Source organism: Schistocerca cancellata, chromosome 8 (assembly GCF_023864275.1).
Source record: "Schistocerca cancellata isolate TAMUIC-IGC-003103 chromosome 8, iqSchCanc2.1, whole genome shotgun sequence".
NCBI lineage: Eukaryota > Metazoa > Arthropoda > Insecta > Orthoptera > Acrididae > Schistocerca > Schistocerca cancellata.
In genome coordinates, this window is record NC_064633.1 from 419,255,504 (window position 1) to 419,279,811 (window position 24,308).

The 24,308-nt window shown below is 39.8% G+C and overlaps 1 protein-coding gene across 1 annotated transcript in view; it reads left to right on the top strand.

The window, feature by feature from the left end:
- The window catches only part of LOC126094447 (putative helicase MOV-10), a 354,346-nt gene that overhangs the window by 269,622 nt on the left and 60,416 nt on the right, over positions 1 to 24,308 (top strand). The window contains exon 16 of the mRNA XM_049908819.1: positions 20,438 to 20,556. Coding sequence (XP_049764776.1) covers positions 20,438 to 20,556 — 119 coding nt within the window. The remainder of the gene's footprint in view (positions 1 to 20,437; positions 20,557 to 24,308) is intronic.

A 24,308-nucleotide genomic window follows, 5' to 3' on the forward strand; every position in this document is an offset into this window, starting at 1 on the left:
AGAAGGAAACGTAGTAGGTGAATATGGATTGGGGCTAAGAAATGAAAGAGGAAGCCGCCTGGTAGAATTTTGCACAGAGTACAACTTAATCATAGCTAACACTTCGTTTAAGAATCGTGATAGAAGGTTGTATACATGTAAGAACCCTGGAGATACTAAAAGGAATCAGATAGATTATATAATGGTAAGACAGAGATTTAGGAACCAGGTTTTAAATTGCAAGACATTTCCAGGGGCTGAGGTGGACACTGACCACAATCTATTGGTTATGAAGTGTAGATTAAAACTGAAGAAACTGCAAAAAGGTGGCAATTTAAGGAGATGGGACCTGGATAAACTAACTAAGCCAGAGGTTGTACAGAGTTTCAGGGAGTGTATAAGGGAAAAATTGACAGGAGTGGGAGAAAGAAATGCAGTAGAAGAAGAATGGTTAGCGTTGAGGGATGAAATAGTGAAGGCAGCAGAGGATCAAGTAGGTAAAAAGGCGATGGCTAGTATAAATCCTTGGGTAACAGAAGAAATATAGAATTTAATTGATGAAATGAGAAAATATAAAAAAGCAGTAAATGAAACAGGCAAAAAGGAATACAAACGTCTCAAAAATGAGATCGACAGGAAGTGCAAAACAGCTAAGCAGGGTTGGCTAGAGGACAAATGTAGGGATGTAGAGGCTTATCTCACTAGGGGTAAGATAGATACTGCCTACAGGAAAATTAAAGAGAACTTTGGAGAAAAGAGAACCACTTGTATGAATATCAAGAGCTCAGATGGAAACTCAGTTCTAAGCAAAGAAGGGAAAGCAGGAAGGTGGAAGGAGTATATAGAGGGTCTATACAAGGGCGATGTACTTGAGGACAATATTATGGAAATGGAAGAGGATGTAGATGAAGATGAAATGGGAGATACGATACTGCGTGAAGAGTTTGACAGAGCACTGAAAGACCTGAGTCGAAACAAGGCCCCCGGAGTAGACAACATACCATTGGAACTACTGACGGCCTTGGGAGAGCCAGTCCTGACAAAGCTCTACCATCTGGTGAGCAAGATGTATGAAACAGGAGAAATACCCTCAGACTTCAAGAAGAATATAATAATTCCAATCCCAAAGAAAGCAGGTGTTGACAGATGTGAAAATTACCGAACTATCAGTTTAATAAGCCACAGCTGCAAAATACTAACACGAATTCTTTACAGACGAATGGAAAAACTAGTAGAAGCCGACCTCGGGGAAGATAGTTTGGATTCTGTAGAAATACTGGAACACGTGAGGCAATACTGACCTTATGACTTATCTTAGAAGAAAGATTAAGGAAAGGCAAACCTACGTTTCTAGCATTTGTAGACTTAGAGAAAGCTTTTGACAACGTTGACTGGAATACTCTCTTTAAAATTCTAAAGGTGGCAGGGGTAAAATACAGGGAGCGAAAGGCTATTTACAATTTGTACAGAAACCAGATGGCAGTTATAAGAGTCGAGGGACATGAAAGGGAAGCACAGGTTGGGAAGGGAGTAAGACAGGGTTGTAGCCTCTCCCCGATGTTATTCAATCTGTATATTGAGCAAGCAGTAAAGGAAACAAAAGAAAAATTCGGAGTAGGTATTAAAATCCATGGAGAAGAAATTAAAACTTTGAGGTTCGCCGATGACATTTTAATTCTGTCAGAGACAGCAAAGGACTTGGAAGAGCAGTTGAACGGAATGGATGGTGTCTTGAAGGGAGGATATAAGATGAACATCAACAAAAGCAAAACGAGGGTAATGGAATGTAGTCGAATTAATTCGGGTGATGCTGAGGGAATTATATTAGGAAATGAGACACTTAAAGTAGTAAAGGAGTTTTGCTATTTGGGGAGCAAAATAACTGATGATGGTCGAAGTAGAGAGGATATAAAATGTAGACTGGCAATGGCAGGGAAAGCGTTTCTGAAGAAGAGAAATTTGTTTACATCGAGTATAGATTTAAGTGTCAGGAAGTCATTTCTGAAAGTATTTGTATGGAGTGTAGCCATGTATGGAAGTGAAACATGGACGATAAATAGTTTGGACAAGAAGAGAATAGAAGCTTTCAAAATGTGGTGCTACAGAAGAATGCTAAAGATTAGATGGGTGTATCACATAACTAATGAGGAAGTATTGAATAGGATTGGGGAGAAGAGAAGTTTGTGGCACAACTTGACCAGAAGAAGGGATCGGTTGGTAGGACATGTTCTGAGGCATGGAGGGATCACCAATTTAGTATTGGAGGGCAGCGTGGAGGGTAAAAATCGTAGGGGGAGACCAAGAGATGAATACACTAAGCAGATTCAGAAGGATGTAGCTTGCAGTAGGTACTGGGAGATGAAGAAGCTTGCACAGGATAGAGTAGCATGGAGAGCTGCATCAAACCAGTCTCAGGACTGAAGACCACAACAACAACATGTTTGATTCAGCATCTTGTCTGTATGATGAGTAGCAATCTATCCTTTTCGTAATATTATCATTATTCCATCCTGGGTTTTCCATTGTTCAAATGAATATAGTTACAGATGTCCTGTTTGTATAGATTACTATTCCTTCACTGTATAACAACAATGGACATTTCTTGATGGAGCAATATGTAAGATAAGGGGAAGGTGGATTGATATGCACAGTAACACGTAACAGAAAACAGCATTCACATAAGCTTTCAAGCACTAGCTCTTTTTCTAGCAGTAGTACTCATATTCACACACAGAAACCTAATGCACTCTCCCATGGCCACAACAAGACTGATGACTGACACTTGGTTATTTAAAGCAGCTGCCTGAGCTGGGGATAGGGAAGTTAGCAAGGAGAGGGCAGCATGAAAGTGGCAGGTCTGTGGACAAATTGCTTCACAACCACACAAGGTGAAATGAGTACAGAGAATACAACAAAAATGTATGGAAAGGGAAGATGTAGGGAAAGTGGGGAAGGGGAGGGCAAAAAAAGGAAAGAAAGATGATCATGAAGAGGGCGAAAGGGGGGAGAGAGGGAAGAGGGTGGGGTTGAAAAGAGGGGAAAGGAAAGGGAAAGAGATGGACAGGGAGGGTCGGTGCCCATATTTGAGGGAGGGGAAGAGTGGTGTGAGAAGCAGCAAATAGTGTGGCTGGAGAAGGAATGGTATAGATAGAAGAGAGAAGGGAAAAGGCAATGTGAGGCAGTGGGAACACCTAGTGGAGGTTTAAGCTAGGGGGACTGCAAAAGCACAAGATATGTTGGAGAGATAACTCCCATCTGCATAGTTCAGAGAAACTTGTGCTGGAAGAGAGTGTCCAAATGGCACACATAGTGAAGCAGCTGTTGTCTTTTGCATTGTGGTGTATGACGTGTACAGCAACTGAGATTGTCAGATTTGTGGCTTGTCACAGTTTCATGGTAGCCATTCAAGCAAGTAGAAAGTTGGTACTTGTCACACCCACATAGAATGCTGTACAGTAATTGGAGCATAGCTGATATATACCTTGGCTGCTTTCACATGTGGCCTTGTCTTTCATTAGGTAGAAAATACCTGAATAGACTGTAGTAGGAGGTTGTAGGTGGGTGAGTGGGACAGGTCTTGCACCTGGGTCAACCACAAGGGAGCAACACACGGGGTACAGGATAGGGTGTGGGATTGGAATATTTATTTATTTTTATTTACTTATTTAACCTGATGTGTTTGGGGCTAACAGGCCCACTCTTACATCAGACCAGTTATTCATCTATACAGTACCTCTTTCATGCCATAGTTACTTAAGAAATAACAGTTTTAATATAGTACAAAGTGTTTGTGAGTAAGTAATATTGGCGATGAACTAACAACATTAATACTGTCAGTACTTGTACTACTGCAGATGCTGCCACTAATAGTGACAATACTAGTAATAATAATAATAATAATAATAATAATAATAATAGTGATAGTGGCAGATATAAAAAAATTATAGATGTACAAAAAGATGTTTTCTGGTGTAATGAGTTCAGGGGAAAGGAAATTTAAGGAGACTGTATGAGCTAAGAATACTGGGAAATTAGGGAAATCTGGTTGGAAAGAAGAGTGTTTAGTGGTGACAACTGCACACAAGGACAATGGTAGTCATTATTGTTGCTTTAGTAAACATATAATTAACTACCTTCTGAATCTGGAGGTGTTAGTCATTCTCTAAAAAATAATGCACGAGGTTATTTCAGAGTCAAGTGGGAGATTTTTGCAGTCAAGTTCCTGCTGCTGAGGAGGATTTTGAGAAAGAATGATCAAGTGGGACAGAAAGGATTTTGCTCTGATGGGAACAAGTGTTTCTGCCATATTGTTCAGAAAAGAGCATTAATGTCAAGGAGAGGTATGAGGGACAATGTTTATTGATAAGACAGTAGAGAAGACAGAGGATATGGAAATCTCTGCACTTGTCTGCACACATCCAGAATCTCAGTGCATATGGTGAAATATGATCAAAGAGTCGAGCATCACACATATAACCAACACAAGCATTTATAAGAATTTCCAGGTGCCTTGAGCTTTCTTGAGAAAGGCCTTCCAGCATAATATCACTGTAATTAATAATTGGAAGTATAAATGTTTGTATGAGTTTCTTTTTGAGGTCAAGAGGTAAGAGCTTTTTTATATTTTTGTGGAATGTGGAGAAATAGCGATGCCTTCCAGCGCACTGCAGTTTGTGCTCAGTCCAATTTATATTTTCGTCTATTATTACTCCTAGATTCTTTGCTGAAGGAAAGAAGTTGATATTTGTTCCATTTAGGGTTACAGATGGTAGAGATTCCCAATATTTTGGGCTAGTGAGCATAGAATGACCAACCAGTATTGCTTGGGGTTTGCATGGGCTGAGGTTTAACCATATTTCCTGCACCTATTTTGATAGTGTACTCACGCCAGTATTGGGATTCTCAATAGCTGTCTTCAGGTTTATTGGTTTTACACTTAGATACAACTGTAAGTCATCAGCACCAGTGTCGTATCTGCACTAGGACCAACCTGATGACACATTATTTATGTACAGTGAAAGGAGTACAGGAGCCAGTACCAAACCATGAGTGTTAGTGCATACCCTGGGTAATGCCTGATACTACCTGCTTCCACTGCGACCTTATTGTGCTGGACAACAAACATTGCTGGTAAAATGTTGTTGTGAGCAAAACGACTGCGCTTGGCAAGAATTTTAGGCTGCTAAGTTTGGCAAATAAAAAACCAAAAGGTTTTGCTGAATTCTGAGAAGCACATGATAAATTGCCTCTTATGGATCCATGACAAGCTTCAGGTCATGTGCTATCTTTATTAAGGCAAATGTGCTGCGATGCTTACGGAAATCTGATTTGTATTCGTCTAATAAGTTGTTTGTAAAAACTGGCAGAAGTAAAGCTGTGAGTACCGGGCGTGAGTCGTGCTTCGGTAGCTCAATTGGTAGAGCACTTGCCCGCGAAAGGCAAAGGTCCCGAGTTCGAGTCTCGGTCGGGCACACAGTTTTAATCTGCCAGGAAGTTTCATATCAGCGCACACTCCGCTGCAGAGTGAAAATCTCATTCTGGAAGTTGTTTGTAGTTGAGTAGTTTGTTAGGTGGTCATAGTGTAAGGCCTCAGACAGTGCAGGAAGAATGCAGATAGGTCAGTAATCAGAGGGTGCTACAGCAACATCCTTTTTAGAATGTGTTGTGGTTGTAGACTGGTTCAATTCTTCGGCTGGGCCATTGGTATCAGGTTGTAATGTTCTCCTCAGATTGTTACACTTTACTTAAATATTTCTTCTGCCTGGTCCATTGATGAATGAATACAAAATTTTCATGCTTCACAAAATTTATTTACATTAATTGGCAACCGAACTGCACACTCATCATGTAAACAAAACATAGACTTCACTGATCTCTTTGACTTCCAAAACTAACTTCCAAACTGACTCTCTCGCAGCATTGCTGCGTCGCTTTATATAGAATTTCAACAATAAACTTCAAAATAACCCATTACTAATTTTGTACAACTTCGATGTTGCAGTTAAAATTTAAAAAACATAAAGAAACTAATGTTACAACCGAATAAGGTATAAAATAAATATAGAATGACATAATCTTTTAGTTTTCCATAAGGAAATCAATCTGAACTTCAATTACAATAATGTCTCTTTTATTATTTTAGTTATGTAATTAATTACAGTTAGGATTTGGTTACTAACATTCAATTGCAGTACAAAACTCCTGCTTTATCCGATTACATACATAAAATTTACAAACAAGGCCTCAAATTCTGGAAATTGGAAAGTTGTGTGATGTAAAGAATTGGAGAGTTAACTAGAAATGTAATTACAAAGAATATTAATTACAGAGGAGGACATAAAAATAGACAGCAAATGAAAATACATTACTTGGTAATAACTTTTAAGCTGTTTCTCAAGATAATGAGGTTTTGTGTGTTTGCTCGTTACTCAATTGCAATTATAGTAATTAGAGGTGTTAGTTATTTTATGCCAACATTTCCACAGCCTCTTATTATCTGTTGTTGAATATTTATTACTTCAATTTCTTGATTAGATATTTAATTTTATTTAATTTAGCATATGTACATAATTTTGTTAATGGGAACAATCTATTGACAATTATGACAACACATGTTCTTCCAGAATATTCTATTTGCTTTCATAATGAATGTCTAAGTGTTTTAGCAAATTGGACCTTGGTATGTAGTCAGTTGTGGTTTCTTTCTGGGACATTCTAGCAAGTGTGACATTGAAATTATGTCATTTGTTATTTCTTTCTGGGACATTCTAGCAAGTATGACACTAAAATTATGTAATGGATAGGCGTGCCAGGTGCAGATATATGAGAGATATGAAGTACTCTGAGGATTTCTTTATAGATGTATCTCTAAGAATGTAACAATGTTTGTGTAGTGGGTAGGAGCGAGCTGAAGTAATGACAGGTTTGAAGAAGAAAGTGTGCACTTAATTTTGACACTGATAGGACTGTTGTGTGGAAAATTTATGTTAGTGTCACCAGCCATAATTATATTCTCGTATGTTGATTCGAGACTTGAAATAGCAGTTTCGAAACAGAAAAACCTGCCTACTTTAGGAGGTTTTCAGAGGACACATATCAGGCACTCTCTGTTAAGGGATTTGATCTCTATGGCCATATATTATGCTTGTTTATCTTCATTGCTGTTGAGTGTGTGTAGTAGGTGATAAATCAGATCATGTGTCTGCCCCTACTCCTCCCCTTGTTGGTTACATCTGTCAGCCTTAGAAAGATATAGCTGTCCAGATTTATCAAACTTGTAGGAATACTTATTTTGAGCCAGGTCTCTGGCAGAAGCATTTCATGAATGTCTCTGTCTTGCAATACATGATGGAAATCGTTGAGATGAGCTAACAGAGATAGGACATTTGTGTGTGCAATATGGAGCATAATACGATCGGGTGAAAAGCTCGCCTGGATGCCAATGAGGGGGGGAAGCAAAGTGTACTGGGGGACTTTGAGATAGGGGATCAAGGTTCCCAGAAGTTAAAATGGCAGTTATCTGCAGAGAGAAGGGAGATTTATGACTAAGACCAGCAGGCTTTGCACCAATCATTGAACAGCTGACTGGAGACAGAAGAAGAAACTCGCTAAAAAGAGCTTGAATAATTTGTGCAGAGCAGTACTGAAAGCAAGGTAAAGGGAATAAAAACAGAGTGTATGGTTAAAGACTCGAATGAGGAGCAACAACAGTATTACGATAATAAATTGCTAAATAAAAATGGAAGTAAGATAAATAAATTAATCATCTGAATCAGAGCCCTATGAGAATAGTGAAGTAATAGTGAAATAACGAACTATGCTGGTATTGGAAGTACGAAAATTGAACAGAAAATTTATAATTAGTACTAAAAGTAAACCTTAACATACAAATAAAAATGGCAACAGGAAACCATTAAGAAAATTTTAAAAAAGGTGTTTTTTTTATATACAAAATAAAAAGCCAAAAATAAAAGCACATACTTGAGGCAGCAAGTGTTGATACATTTTTAGTTCCAAAAGCACAGGCATTTGAGTTCATCTGCATTGCACATGATCTTTTCCCATTATTGGACTTCACTGTTACCTGCTGTCATTTGTACACACATTATGTATCCCAAATGTAAGATTGCACTGTTCAAAATATTTAGTCTTTCAGAAGTGAAATCCTTGCATATTGTCAGACCTGACTTCTCAAATTTCTTTTTTACTCTGAAGGTTTCAGACCTTTTGCTGTGTGGCATAAACTTTACTATTATGGGTCTAAGTTCTAAAGATCCTATCTATGTCGTTCAGTGTCACCTGCGTACCTAGTTTCTCTCAGATAAGACTGATCACTAATTCGTTTATATTCTTGCTACTGTGATCAAGAATCCAAAATAGTCTGAGATTATTGCAACTGTTACATTGTTTAAGTTTGTCAAATTTCTTGATCAGCCTCTGTTCAAGCAGTTGTGCCGTCTCCTCAGTTTGTTTTATAGATTTGTTCAGAGCATGGACCACACATGCATAGGGGTGGACAAGGCTATCCTGTAGGTGTGGTGAGCAGAACACTACTTTGAGGATGTGGGTATGATTTTGGGTAGCATATCTCTCATCTCAGGGCTTAGTACAAGGTAATCAAAGACTTGTGGAGGATGTGGTTGAGCTTTTCAATGCCGGTGTGGTACTAGGTGATCTGAGGTGGCTGGTTAAAAGGTTTACTGGTGTAAGAGGAACAGATGGTACCGGAGTCATGTTTATGGTTGAACTGGATAGGATATTGTCCGTCAGTAAAGTCTCCTGCTTTTCACAGCAGATGCAGCATATGTGGATGGCGAAGCTGTAAGGAAGAGACTTTTTGTCATGAAATTGGTGACAGCTCGCAAGATGGAGGTACTGGTGGTGCTTGGTGCACTTGATGGGGACAGATGTATTTATGGACCCATCTCAGAAGTGGAGATTGACATCTAGGAAAGTGGTGTGATGAGTTGAGAAGGACCAGGTGAAGTGTATTTGGGAATAGGTGTTGAGGTAATGGAGGAAAAGAGCAAAGGTTGTCATTGCCGTGGGTCGAGATAATGAAAATCTCAGCAATGAAATCTGAAACAGAGAAGTTTTAGGCAATGACTGGATAGGAAGAATTCCTTCAGATGGGCAAAAAATAAGGTGGCGTAGGGTGGTGCCATGCCAATACCCATTGCAGTACCAGGGATGATATTGGATGATATTGGAAAAAGTAGTGTTAAATGGCCACAAGGCCATGGGCATTTGGGATGTTGACATACAAGGATTTCACATCAGCAGTACCAGCAAGCAGTCCAGTGGTAATGGGTGATGGGGCAGGAACTGCAGAGAGGCACCTCTCTCCTCCCTTCCTCCCTCTTCACCTTTCGCCTCCTTTTTCCCTCCTCAGTCCTCCCCCTCAACCCCCTCTCCCCCTTTTCCTGCTCTCCCTCTTCTTACACTTCTTGTTATTGCCTCTGTATTTATTTCATTTTGTCATGTGGTTACAAAGTCATCTTTCCAAAGACCTGCCTCTTTCCTACTACCCCCTCCTTGCATCCTTCTGTACCCTGATCCCACCTCTGTCAGCTCAGGCAACTGCTTTCAATAATAGAGTATCAGTAATAACTATATTGCCATTGCTACTGGATTGTGCATTTGTGTGTTTGAATGTTTGTAGTATTGTTGGGAAAAGAACTAGTGCTTGAAAGCAAGAGTGAATTTCTTCGGTGTAATATTCCTGGATACATACTCAAAACTGTTGTTGTGTTCTTCAGTCCAGAGACTGGTTTGATGCAGTTTCCATGTTACTGTGTCCTTTGCAAGCTTCTTCATCTCCAAATAACTACTGCAACCTACATCCTTCTGAATCTGCTTAGTGTATTCATCTCTTGGTCTCCCTCTACGATTTTTACCCTCCACGCTTCCCTCCAGTACTAAACTGGTGATCCCTCAATGCCTCAGAACATGTCCTACCAACCGATCCCTTTCTTTTAGTCAGGTTGTGCCACAAATTCCTCCTCTCCCCAAATTCTATTCAGCACCTCCTCATTAGTTGCGTGATCTACCCATCTAATCTTCAGCATTCTTGTATAGCACCACATTTCGAAAGCTTGTTTTCTCTTCTTGTCTAAACTATTTATCTTCCATATTTCGCTTCCATACAAGGCCACACTCCATACAAATACTTAGAAAAGGCTTCCTGACACTTAAATCTGTACTCAGTGTTAACAAATTCCTCTTCTTCAGAAACACTTTCCTTGCCAGAGCCAGTCTACATTTTCTATCCTCTCTACTTCGACCATCATCAGTTATTTTGGCCTCCAGATAGCAAAACTCATCTACTCCCTTAAATGTCTCATTTCTTAATCTACTTCCCTCAGCATCACCTGATTTAATTTGACTACATTCCATTATCCTCGTTTTCTTTTGTTGATGTTCATCTTATATCCTCCTTTCAAGACACTGTCCATTCCATTCAACTACTCTTCCAGGTCCTTTGCTGTCTCTGACAGAATTACAATGTCATCAGCAAACCTCAACATTTTTATTTCTTCTCTGTAGATTTTAATTCCTACACCAAATTTTTCATTTGTTTCCTTTACTGCTTGCTCAGTATATAGATTGAATAACATCGGAGATAGACAAACAACAACCCTGTCTCACTCCCTTTTCGATCACTGCTTCCCTTTCGTGCCCCTCGTCTCTTATAACTGCCATCTGGTTTCTGTACAAATTGTAAATAGCCTTTTTCGTGCCATATTTTACCCCTCTCACCTTCAGAATTTTAAAGAGAGTATTCCAGTCAACATTGTCAAAAGCTTTCTGTAAGTCTACAAATGCTAGAAAAGTAGTTTTGCCTTTCCTTAACCTATCTTCTAAGATAAGCCATAGGGTCAGTATTGCCTTACATGCTCCAACATTTCTGCATAATCCAAACTGATCTACCCCAACGTTGGCTTGTACAAGATTTTCCATCTGTCTGTAAAGAATTTGTGTTAGTGTTTTGCACCCATGACTTATTAAACTGATAGTTTGGTAATTTTGACACCTGTTTTGTTGAGATTGGTATCATTATATTCTTCTTGAAATCTGAGGGTATTTCACCTGGCTCATACATCTTGCTCACCAGATAGTAGAGTTTTGTCATGGCTGGCTGTCTCAAGGCTATTAGTAGTTCTAATGGAATGTTGTCTACTCACAGGGCCTTTTTGACTTAAGTGCTCTCTCAAATTCTTCACGCAGTATCATATCTTCCATTTCCTCTTCATCTACTCAAAACTATAGATCAAGAAATGGGATGTCTGAATAACTTTGGAGATGGCTAGTACTGTGTATCATGCCCAACTCAATCTACGTCAATTTAATTTGTATTTATTATAAGACCAGACATGTGCGAACGGACATTTCTGAAAGAACAGATACTATCTTCATGTAGTTAATGCTCACTGGCCATTGATCTTCTTCTGTGCTAGATGCACACGCAGCATCTGCCATGTAAGCAGGAGATCCCGGGTTCGAGTCCCAGTCAGGGCACACATTTTTAACTGTCCCCATTCATGTACACCTGTCGACAGCTCAACATTTTGATTTAATTATCATTTCATTCTAAGAGGGCAGCATGGTGACTGATGGTATCCGTTCTTTTGGGCATGTCCAAAACAACAGATATTATCTTCAAATAGTTAAGGCTCACCAACCATTGATCTTCATGGGCAGGGGCACTATGAATGTAGTGTGTGGACATTAAGTTGGGAATGTGGGTCTCATGGATAAATCCCTGCAGTCGCACTATCCTCTGTGCCCGCGGTGGCTCAGATGGATAAGAATGTCTGCATGAAAGCAGGAGGTTCGAGTCCCAGTTGGGGCACACGTTTTCAGCTGTCCTCATTGATGTATATCAGTATCTTTCGACAGCTTAGGGTTTTGATTTAACTATCATTTCACCATTAGTAGTTGTGCCCGGTTGCCATGCCACTTCAGTGTCTTTTCATACGGAATTTGAATGATGCTAATTCTCCTGTCCACTAGCTTGTTGACACTGGGTCCATTGTATCCATACCTACCTCATCAACATTTAGTCCAATGTATCCATATTTCCCTGTAAACTACTCCCAAATCCTGCCCCTCCCTCTCACCTCCTCATCACTGCCACCACCAACTCAGCCATCCCTACTTAACTTTGGTCAATTTAGGTCTTCAGTATGAACTCATATGTACCTTTATAGTTGCAGATGTTACCAACCCCATTCTGGGCACTGACTTCCTTGGTCATTACAGTCTACTTGTCAACGTAGCGAAGCATCGTTTAGTTGACAGCACCTCCGTTAGGTCCGTCTACTGCAGCTCGCATTCTACCATGTGTTTAGCTGGCAATTTCAGGTCCTAACACTCTTGCAGAATTCTCCCCCCCCTCCCCCCTCCCCCTCTACCCCCAGAACATTCAACATGACTCTGTGCATTATATCACCACTAACCCTAGCCCCCCCCCCCTGTTTTTCTACCATGTTTGCCCCATCCCACTTACAAAGGCAAAATCACACAAATGGAGTTTGAAGAGCTGCTTACTGCTAGCGTACTTTGGCTGTCCTAAAGCCCCAAGCCCCAGGGCTTCAGCTCTTCGCCTCGCCAACATCTATGCAAAAATTTTTCCCATCTACAGAAAGATGGAGTAATCCTTAGCTCATCAAGATCTGTTTCTGAGTGAGGAAGGTTGAATTCCTCAGACACTTAGTCTTTGCCACTAGTTTCCACTCCCTCCCTGAGACAGTACAGGCAGTAGGAGACTTCCCACGCCCTACTACTACCTTCAGTGGCCTGTGGCATTTCATCAGCATGGTCAGCTTTTCCTGTCAACAGCTTAAGGATGCCGCTGCCTCCCAAGAACCCCTTGCGACAGTACTCCGTGGCAATAAAAACAAAGGCAACAAACTGGTCCTTTGGTGCTGTTAAATTTGGTGTTTTAGTGAAATTGAAGCTGCTGTAGAAGTAATTGCAAATCAGAAGTTTAGTTGTAGTGCATCTACAGCCATAGGAGTGTTAGCAAACAGATGTCATATAGTGATAGTGATCTTGTATTTTGTTGCAAGTACAATGTAAGCTCAATACTGAAGTATTATTATAAACAGTAATCAGTAAGCAGTTAGCAGTTCATCAATTTAGAAGATCAAAAAGTAACTAATAGTATTGTGATAATTTACTAAAATGTTTTTTCACTTTATATTGATGTAATAAATGCACTTAACATGATTTCAGAGTCTATTGTAATGCATGTATGAGAAGCATAATGTTTCGTAAAAAATATTTAGCAACTTAAAATGTACCCAACTTAGTATTATTTGTATCTCACATATGTGTGTTTGGTACATAAAAGAAGAATCAGAATTCAGCTGTTTTTATAAAATAAAACAGCGTAGTTGCAATTTTTCATTGACATCCTTCTGCTAAATAAGCTTCCTAGCCAAAATAAAATCATGACAATTGAGCAGTTGGAAACTGCGCTGAGTATTGAGAAATGGTCAAAATACTGTTAGCAGTGGTGCCCATGACACTCTCACCCAAACTGCTGACCGAATAATCTACATGTACCCATCCACGGGCATTGCAACCATCTCTGCCAGAACAATGAGTCTTCTGGAGGCACTAAAAGTACAAGATAGTGAACTATCCAAGAAGTTGTGGCCCTACTACAAATATGAAACTCCACCCATGTGCTGCAACAACAAGTGAGCGCCCACCATGATGTTACAGAAAATTTGGAGGTGCAGCTCAGTAGCATCAATCACCATGTGATACAGAAAACACTGCTGGAAAATTCAAAGAACAGTGACTGATGCCTGAACAACAGCGAACTGACATGTATCGAGACTAGAAGATAGTGCACTGATAATGGCTAGGCACTAGCCAAAATCTGGATTTGCCAAAAAGAAGAAATAAAAGAAAAAGGGATGACTGATTACTGCGTTCTATAATTTATAAATCATGTGCACTCACTTTCCTATTTGTAGGTAACCTGATGAAGAAACTGAAATTTGTCAGAAGGTAAAACCTAATGTAGTCACTCATATCATAGTGGTTATTTGATCCACTAAATATTTAATGTAAAGGAAATAAAGTCCTTAAAAACAATTTTAATGAAGATCTGGTAACATCATAATAAAATAATGAACATCAAAATGACAAGGCTGATTTAATCAGGAACATTTAGTAAAACATTCAAACACCTATTATTGATGTAAAACTTCATACATAAACATATTGTGTAGTTGCAACTGCTTTACGCTGTTTGCAGAAAGACAATAAAAGAAACTGCCATTATACCTATCTTTTAGGTTAAAATTGAATAGTGATTTACTTGTTTGGTGGTAAAATAGATATAGCATTTGATAATGCCAACAAAATGGAAGACAAAATGATCCTCTAATAATAATATATTATGTTCCCACATACTATCATGTAATGCATTGTCTTTTTAAAGGCAGGCTGAAATTCCCATATTAGCCTTCCTTCACAAGCGTGACCTGGACACACTACAACGTATTAACTTGTCCAAATACTGGTCAGCCTTCCGCCGCCTTACCGGATCTACCCCCCCCCCCCCCCCCTACTACCCTCTCCTTCATGATGTCCAACCCTTCCCTGACAACCTTAGTAAGACCAATCACTTTGCCTCCTACCTCTCTGATATCTTTACCCTCCCTCACGATCCCCAGTTCGATTACTCCCTCTTCCCAGATGTCCGCGATCGAACTGACACCTCTGTCCCTCCCCTCGCTTCCAGTAGTTGGACAACATTACACGGAACGAACTCAATGCCCCCATCACTACTCAGGATATCATCACTACACTCCGCACGAAATGCAACACTGCTCCCGGTCACGATCATGTTACCTGTCGCCACCTCCGTGAAGCTCCCGCCTCCTTCCTCTCCACCCTGGCCATGCTATAAAATGTGGTCTTGTCCACTGGCTACTACCCCAACCTGTGGAAAACCTCCCGTATCCTGATGTTCCTTAAACCTGACAAACTGCCATCTGCTGTCTCCTCCTACCATCCCATATCACATCAGACTTACCTCAGTCTTCAGCAAAGTCCTGGAATCCATCCTCACCCGAAGCATCCACCTGCATCTCCCCCAGCACTGCCTCCTTCCCACTACCCAGTGTGGCTTTTGATCATCCTTCTCCACCGATGACCTTCTCCTTCACCTCACTGATCTCCTCTCCGAAGAGCTCAACTCCCGTCGATCCGCCATCTTCCTCTCCCTCGACCTTGAGCGTGCTGATGACCGTGTATGGCATTCTGGTCTCCTCTTCAAGCTCCAAACCTTCGCCCTTCCTATCAACAACGTCCATCTGATCGGGTCCTTTCTTTCCCAACGTCCTTCCTACGTCACTGTCCATAACATGGATTCCTTCACCTTCTACCCCTCCACCGATGTGCCCCAAGGTTCTGTCCTCTCCCCTCTTCTCTACCTTCTGTATATGGCGGACATGGCGCCGCCTTAACCCCCCGTCCACCTTCTCCAGTACGCCGATGACACCGCCTTCCTTGCCCCTTGCCCCCACCCTGCAACACTCCCAACACATTCTCCAATCCCATCTTGACCAGTTCACCACTCGGTGCAACCAGTGGTTGCTTGAGGTCAATTCTTCTAAGACCCAGGTGATCATTGTAGGCAAAACTACCCCTTCCTTACGTCTCCTCAATTTCTATATCACCATTTAAAACCGTTCTATCGCCCACACCCCAACCCTTAAGTACCTTGGTGTCACCCTTGACTGTCACCTCTCCTATACCACCCATCTCCGGACAATCCAAGCCAAGGCACGCTCCTGACTCCGTGTCCTCAAGCTCCTTTCTGGCCACACATGGGGTCTGGACCCTTCCACCATCCTCCACACCCTATCCTCTGCTACACCCACCCTGCCCGGATCTCCATCCCTCCTACCTTTTACAAATCCCTTCAAATCCTAGTACGCCTTGCTCCCGCCTCGCCTATCGCATCCGTCTCCCCTCCCCCACGTGGATCCTGTATGACCTTATTCCATTCCCGCACCTCCTCCTTTTCCTCGAACAGATACAGATCCTCTACACCTCCCGTAAACTCTATCCCCCTCTCCCGCTTGTCTCTCCCATCCTCTCCCACCCCCGTCCGCTGCCACACCTGTATTCCCACATCCCACCTGCTCTCCATCTCCGCTCTCCATACCCTCTCCCAAGCTGGCTTCCACCAACTCCCCCTCCCTGATGATGTCCTCATCCCCTCCATCTACCCCTCCTATCAACTTTGATTCTCCCTATCCCCTCCCTGTGTTTCCTTAGGGCACCCTCTCTCCCTTCTCTCCCTCCTCCCTTCCTCCCTCCCTCCTCCCCCAGGGCTTCCCCTATCCCCTTACCTTCTTTCCTCCCCCTCCCATCTTCACTGCCCCTGGCATCTACACTCTCCCCTCTCCCTCCTCCCCCACCTTTTCCCCATTTTCCAGGTCCCCAGACTCGCTCACATCAAGTGAACATTTGCGCACTGGAGATCATCGCCATCGGTTCTGTGTATGTGCCATCATGTTAGTGTTTCAGTGTTTTCACGGGCGCTCCATCGTTCACGTGTGTTATCTCAGTCATCAGTGTTTGTGTACAGTGCTGACCGTTTTTTTTATTTTTTACTACACCTGTGAACTGCTCCATGTTTTTTACTCATGTGTCTACAGTTTTTTGTCCTCCTTTATGTTATGTTTTTCTGTGTCTTCATTGTTTCTATTTGTACTGTCTGTGGCCGAAGAGCGGTGTAATATTGCTGCTGCCAGCCCACCTTTTGTACAATAAAGAAAAAAAATTCCCTTATTAGCTCACTCCTGGGTCATAATGTCTCGTGGCACAAAGCAAGAGATCATCAAGAGCTCTCAAAATCAGCTGCTCTTCATCAACATGTCAGATGATCTCAGGTGATGGTATATTTTTATCTGTTCTAGGAAGTCCACGAATCTGCATTTCTCATCTTTGTCCAATAACTTGAAACCTGACCTCAGAGAGGGTAAGGTGTGTTCTCTATCAACCAGGTGGGCAGCAAAGTTTGATCTCTCAGTGATATTATTGCCATCTCTTTCAACTTATTTCTGTGCCAAATATAAATAGTGTGTATCTTCTCTTGCTGATGGCTCTGTATGTTGTCTGTGCTTATTTTGACATGTGGCATTTGTGTAGGATCAACTGTTCCAAGTGTTAATGGTGATCCACTGTCTCAAAACATTTGTGATTGTGTTTACAAAAGCATTCAAAACTGTACTAAGTTAATCTGTGCCATGTTTTGCACTACACTGAATACATAAATTTTCAGGAATAACTGGGACATTTTTTGTGCAAGTACATTGGCTGTACATCTGTCATATTGTTTTTGAGTTTGTCTTTGATTATCTTTTACATGTTGAATATGAAGTAGCTGATCATCAAATGCAATGCATGCATCCAGCGATGTACAAAATGTTTGAAACACTAATGGCAAGTAAGAATAAAATGCCTTAAAAGTATATTAGTAAGTGGTTGGTAGCCATTACAAATCATATTTTAGGGCACTGACGGTTTGTGCCCTTGAAAATGACAGATCTTTAAGTGCTGAATCTTCTGTTCATGGGTGGGCAGTGTGAAATGTGACGGTAAACATATCAGGCATGAATGCTACAGTATAAAATTTTAAGGACAACTGCCAGTTCCATTCAAAGGCTGCATAAGTATGATTGCTGCTGTGGACTTCCTCTTAAGATCATATTGTCTGATAGTAGGGAAGAAAGTTTAATATCCCATCGCTACTAATGTCAATAGAACAGGAGCAAACTCAGTAAAACAGGATGGGAGAAGAGAGAACATAGCTTACTTAGGGAACTATTTTTATTGTCATTTGGAGTGATCTAAGAAATGACTGCAAAATCCAAATCAAGGTACCCAGTGGGTGTTTGAGTCAAACTCCTGAATACCCAATGGGTGTTCCAAGTCCAATTGCTGAATGTGAGTACAATACAGTGCAGTACCTCAATTATTGGACTGTGTAAAGATTGGGAATTTATACAGGTGCTGATAGCTGTGCAGTTGAGCAAGACAAAAACCAAATATCAACATCAACATTTCAAAGCACACACTCGGCAGAATCTTCCATGTCTATTTTGATATATGGACTGTAAAATTCCATCTAGTGCTAGCAGTCCAACTGAACTTTGCTGATTTTGAGTCTGCTCTGCAAGGTTGAATTTTCGTGGTTGCCAATATTCAAGTGATTTCACATTAACACAAATCTCTACTGTAGCTGTCTGCTGCTCTTTCAGTCCCCCCATAACCATTCCCTCAAATTTTTACCATCTCCATGCTCTCTCTTTTTTCTTCTCTTGAATAGTCTTCAGTATTTGTTTTCCTGCATCCATTTATTTATTAATTAGGTTCTCTCCCTTTTCCTTTAGATGTCTTTTATTTTAGTATCCTTTTTTCCTACAGGTCTTTACTGTTTGCTTGTTTTTTCCCCCATTTCATCTATATTATCTCATCCATGCCTTTATTCTTAGTCTCCTTTATTGTCTTTAATGCATTGAGTGTTTTCAGCAACTTTTGATCGAAAATTTTCAAGTCTGTTTGTTGTTGATGTATGAGGGTTGATCTCCTTTTTGCTGTATCTAGCAGTGTCGCCACTGAATGAGATTTTTTGTTAACTTTCCTGTCTAATCCTTGAAAAGACATATTTACACAAGTTCTTCTGTCTGTCTATTGCACCTTGAAAGTGAGTGCTGCACCTCTGCTTGTACAGCAGTAAATATGTAGTCAGATTAAAGACTTTTCTATAGTAGTAACACCTTTTGTGCAAATTTTCATGTAGATGAAAAATTACATTACATTAACTATTTCTTGTCCTGTTGTCCTCAGTTGTGTGCAATGTTATGTTTTTGATTGTTATTTTTGAACCTCCTAATCAAAACTAAATAAAATACTTTTTTCTTGCCATACATGTATATATTTGCAAGTCATCTTCAGTGGCCTGGAATATATAATATTTGTATTTAAACTATTTTTCTGTACATTCTAAATATTGTACATTGTGGTTATAAACAATTCTGTCACTATCTTATCTATGATGTAGTGGTAGTATAAATTTCTACATAGAATTTTTGTAAATGATGGTCTACATGTGTTCTTTTTCCTGTTTACAGCAGTAATACTTCTGCTCCCTGCCATTCACAACTTTGTTTTCACAGTATTAGGAAATGAACAATGGTTTACTTGATATTATGTTTTGGATGGTGTTGCCAACTGTTATTACTAACAGTTGAATGTGTCTTGTGATATCAGTAATCTATTTGTATGTGTGAGGGGGGAGGGGAGTTTTAGATAGAGGGGGGGGGGGGGTTATGTGCACACATGCTTGTGTGTGTGTCCAAAACATAACATCAGCTAAACAAATATTCATTTCCTAATGCTGTAAGAACAAATTTGCATATGGCAGTAAACAGAAGAAGGACAGCTATAAAACAGGAAAAAGAAGACATATAGACCAGCATCAACAACATTTGTAACTATAAATTTATACTATCCCTACATCGTACATATGCAGAAAGTGCCAGAATTTTCTGTAATCTCAATATGCAATAGCAAAAATGTAAAGTAAAATGGTTCAAACACAAATATGTGAATATTCCAGGACACTGAAGATACCTATCAAATAATAAAGGTAAACTGTGTATGGCAAGATAAAATTATTTTATGCAGTTGTGATTAGATAATTCTAAAGTGATAATTATCAACGTAAAATTACAGCCTGATATCTTTCTCCCCTCAAAGCTGTTCTTACTTTCTGATTTTCTTAAAAATAGTCCTGTCCCCATTACTTGACATATTTTCTTTATTCTCTCTTATTTTTGCCTTTTTTATTATTAGATCTGAAGATTCTTTTAAGATGATGTCACTGAAAATGGGACAACTGGTGAAGGAGCTGAGAAAACTTATAGCTGAACCTTTATTTGTCTGAAGTTGCGAATGTGGGCCTTATGTAAATAAAGTGATGAACGAGAGTTTGACCTGCATGTCTTGAGCTGTTAAAGAGTTAAATGCTTTGTTAGTGAGATGGCTCCCTTAGTTTCATTCTTCAGTTCCATTTGCCCATTTTGTCTTCTCTCTTGCCACTCTTCCTTTGCAATTGTTGCTTCCTAACATTTGCTGCACACAGTGTGTGTTTCCATCTGTGTAGGTAAGTAACTTATATATAGAGAGTGTAGTAGATTCATTTAATTTGTGTAAGCTGTGTATTTTCAGGTATCCAAGCCATTCTTTTACCTTCTGCTCATGCTTTCCTTCAGTTAAAGTGTCTACTATGTTCAATGTTCTCTTTCCCATTTCCTTATGTTCTCAACCATTTCTGGTTGTACTTTCATTTCTGTAATGAAAACTAGGTTGGGTGCTAAAACTGTAAATTTTAACATTTAACTATTTTATTTGTGTATGACAGGCATGTGGTGGCGACATAACTACAAGGGCATGTAAGTGGAGTCAGCTGCCGAAAAAAGGGTTTCCAATAATTTTTCATGGTGTCAAAGGCAAAGATGAACGTCAAGCCGACTCACCAAGGTACTTCACAGATTATTTGTTATCCAAAGCTTGTAGTATTGTGGTACAGCTAGTATGTTAGTTCTTATGTCTTGCTGCATTCTACTTTCCAGTTTTGAGTGATATAAAGACTAATTAAAAGATGTGTTGATGCTTCAATGTGCATGCACAGGCATAAATTTTATCTGTTGGTTGATATCAGAGGTGGGTAAAAAGTGAACTCATGTCTACAAAATTCAGTGGAAATAGCAGAGCTATCTATGTAGCATAATTAGTTAATGTATCTGTTTTCATGGCATTTCACTTGGAAATGGATGATGTTTAAAGAAATTTCCATCATTAGAATTTGTTTAACAAGTGGAGAAAAAGTGGTATACAATTGCTGACTGCCAAATACTGTGCCAATAATCTAATAATAAATAGAATGTGTGGATGTATTGACAGTGGCCTAACTGAAGAACATACATGTTTCCACCTAGGCTAACCCTGCACAGGTCAGGCTCTCAACTGGACTCAGTTTATTGAAGATGGTTTTGTGAGGGGGTTTCCTACAGTAGTAATGTTCATTGCCCTAACTGCAGCATCCAGTACTATAAATCTGGTCATGTCTAAAGTACATCAGATGGCAAGCAATGACATGTTGGTATAAACTCTTAGGACATTGTTGGTTAATAGAAGATTCTCTGTCATATTCCAATAAAAGAGAAGCAGGTGGAGAAATAGAAGAATGGGTTGCAACAAGGTAGTACGTTGTTGCATAGATACTAATGACCAACCTATCTGCGAAGAGACAAACACTTTTATTAACATAGATGATAGAGCAATTGCGTAGAAAGCAGAGTCTGTTAATGAAATTGAAAATAGCTTGAGCAAAGATCTCACAACATTCACAAATTACAACATATGTAATCATCTAAAACCAAACCCCAGTAAAATGCAAGTGTGTCTTTTTAACCTTAACAACTGGGAGGCAGGGAAGGAGCTTAAAATGAGCTGGAATAGTATGCACTTGAACACCTGTCCCCGTTCACCCTATCACTCTAGACATAAACGAAACACATGAAGAAAACAAAAGCTAAAATACAAACATTTAATGGTATACTGATAGAACTGCCATCTGCAAAGTGGGGCACCAACACAAATATGCTCCATTCCACAGCTCTCACCATCTGCTTTTTGGCTGCCCCTTACCTATGCCCAGTTTGGGAAAGATCTCGCCACACTACAAAAATAGACGCGGTGCTAAGTGATACCTGCAGGAAGATAACTGGCTGCCTGAGGCCTACTAGAGTGGACCATTTATATTCGTTATCTGGTATTGCCCCACCAAATATCAGAAGATCATTCCAGAGCTAGAAAGAAATGAACAAACAGATGAATGACCAGTGTCACCTGCTACTCAACCATTAACCCATGCCCAAAAGGTTCAAGTCTTAATGAAGTTTCATATAATCAATACAGCCAACTGAAACTTCGATAAAATCTCTGTGGCAGCAAGAATATCCAGAAGTGCTTATCACAGAGAAGTTCTACCCCAGGACTCCCACCTAGACTAATTATACTAAAAAACATGGAACTGACTTTGAATGGGCAAGGGGCAAACAAAACAACTTAAGAAACAGGTGGGGCTGCATAGAAACTGACGAGTGTGGTGAGAAACACAGACAATGGAACACCCTCTAAAATGCCTGTTAGTAGATGCAGCCAGAGAGTGTACTCAAGAGGAGCTCCGGAATTATGCTGAGACACCAAATTCTAGATGAGTGAAATATGATACGCTATGATATGATATGATTATGTATGTATATGATTATGTAGTTCTGTATTTTACTAGCATGTTTTATATAAACATACTGATTTTGCATTTTAAATTATGTACTTTTTTCAGTTGCTATATATTTTATGGTTTAATTCATACACAAATAAAAAAAAATCTAAGTTAAGTTTCAGACCGGTACCAGTGTCTTATGATGTGGAGGGCATGTTACACTGCTGATGATGAGCCATCCACTGGACAGGCTGTTAAGCTTGCTGATCCTCTTGTTGGTGTTTAGCAGAAGTATGCTTTGTGCTAGCAGTAGTTAGCGTTTCCCCTTTCATTATCATAATGACACAAACACAACTAGACAGTGTTCACCCATACAACACAGTCCACAGTTATGCTTAAAGCAAGTGGCACACAAGCCAATGAACTGGTGTCAGCTGGGAAGCCTTGCATCAGACCAAGAGCTACACAAAATGAAAATAAATGAAGGTAATTGTCAAGAAACAGTTTGTGGAGAGAGAAAGGTGATGCAGATGTCACAAGAGGTGAAGTAGTGTTGTAATTGTTCATGTGACGTTCTATCACCAGATAGTGTGCTTAGTTTTATAGATCAAATCATTGTAGTCTCTACATAAAAAGGGACTGGTATTGCTTTACATCAATTCCCAGGCCAACCTAATAGTGACCGAATTGAAGTCTGAGACTATGTGTTCCAAGACAAGAATCTTAACTGGGATCAACAAATAAAAAAATGAATGTTACTAAAAGTGAATGTTACTATTTAATATACTGTAAATATAAAAAGCTGTAGCCTTCATTGTCATGTTTGCAACAGTTGCAGAAACCCACAGCCATGACACTTGATAAAAACAAATATTCAATTGGTAGGTTAAAGACTGATCAAAAGTCATGATGTGAGAAATGTGAGCAATCTACTCTTCAACAAACTATCCTATCCAATAGAAAGAAAACCAGTACTTTTGGGAATAATGTAAAGGAAATACTAATGAAACACAATTTTTAATTCTGCTGATGAATATCTGCAGGCAAACTTGTGTTGACTTTATGATCTCAGTCTCCTGCTCACAGAATTTAAATGTTAAGAAAAATGAGTTTTAGAAATATTGAGTACTCATTACTCAACAATTCATGTACTGTCATCTTATTTTTTTATTCTGTTCTAAGTCTAAATATCCTAGTTGTCTATACCTTGTACACATGCTCACTATAAGACAAATGGAACAATAAAAAAAAAAAATACTTGATGGTAATACAGATTGACTGTGGATTTTTCCAGGCATTTGCTAGAAATGGTTTCAGGGATCAATAGAATACCTAAAATCAGAAAGCTAGCTAGTGATTTGAAACCCACTTCTCCCGAATAAAAGCCCACTGTCTTAACAATGATGCTGCCTCACTACGTGATTGACACCAAAGAACTGGACAAAAGATCTATTTCACATAAAGCTAGATTATGATGTTACAAGAGGAGAAGGGTATTGAATAACACTCAACAAAGAGGTATATTGAGGGAAATTTGATATCAGAATCAAACAAAGGTAAATCCAAGATGGAATGTAATAATATTATGAAAAGGATAGTTGCTATTCTCCGTGTAGCGGAGATGCTTAGTCACAGATACGCACAATTAAAAAAAGACAGTCAGAAAGTGAGCTTTCGGCCAAGAAGGCCCTTGTTGAAAATAGACATGACACAACACACACACACACACACACACTCCTCAGGCAAGTGCAACTAACACACACATGACCACTGTCTCTAACAGCTGAAGCCAGGTAACAGCCTCACACAGAAATGACATACTGAAAACAAAATCTTAGGACTTCTGTTGGGTTGTAGCATCAGGTCCAGTTTGAAAAAATTTTTCGCTATAAGCAACATATAATTTGGCATCTCCACTCTGCCTCCCTCAGACATAAGTTACCTTTCCTTGGGCTCTCGATAAGACACTTAAAAATATATCCAAACTAGTGACCATGGAAATGTG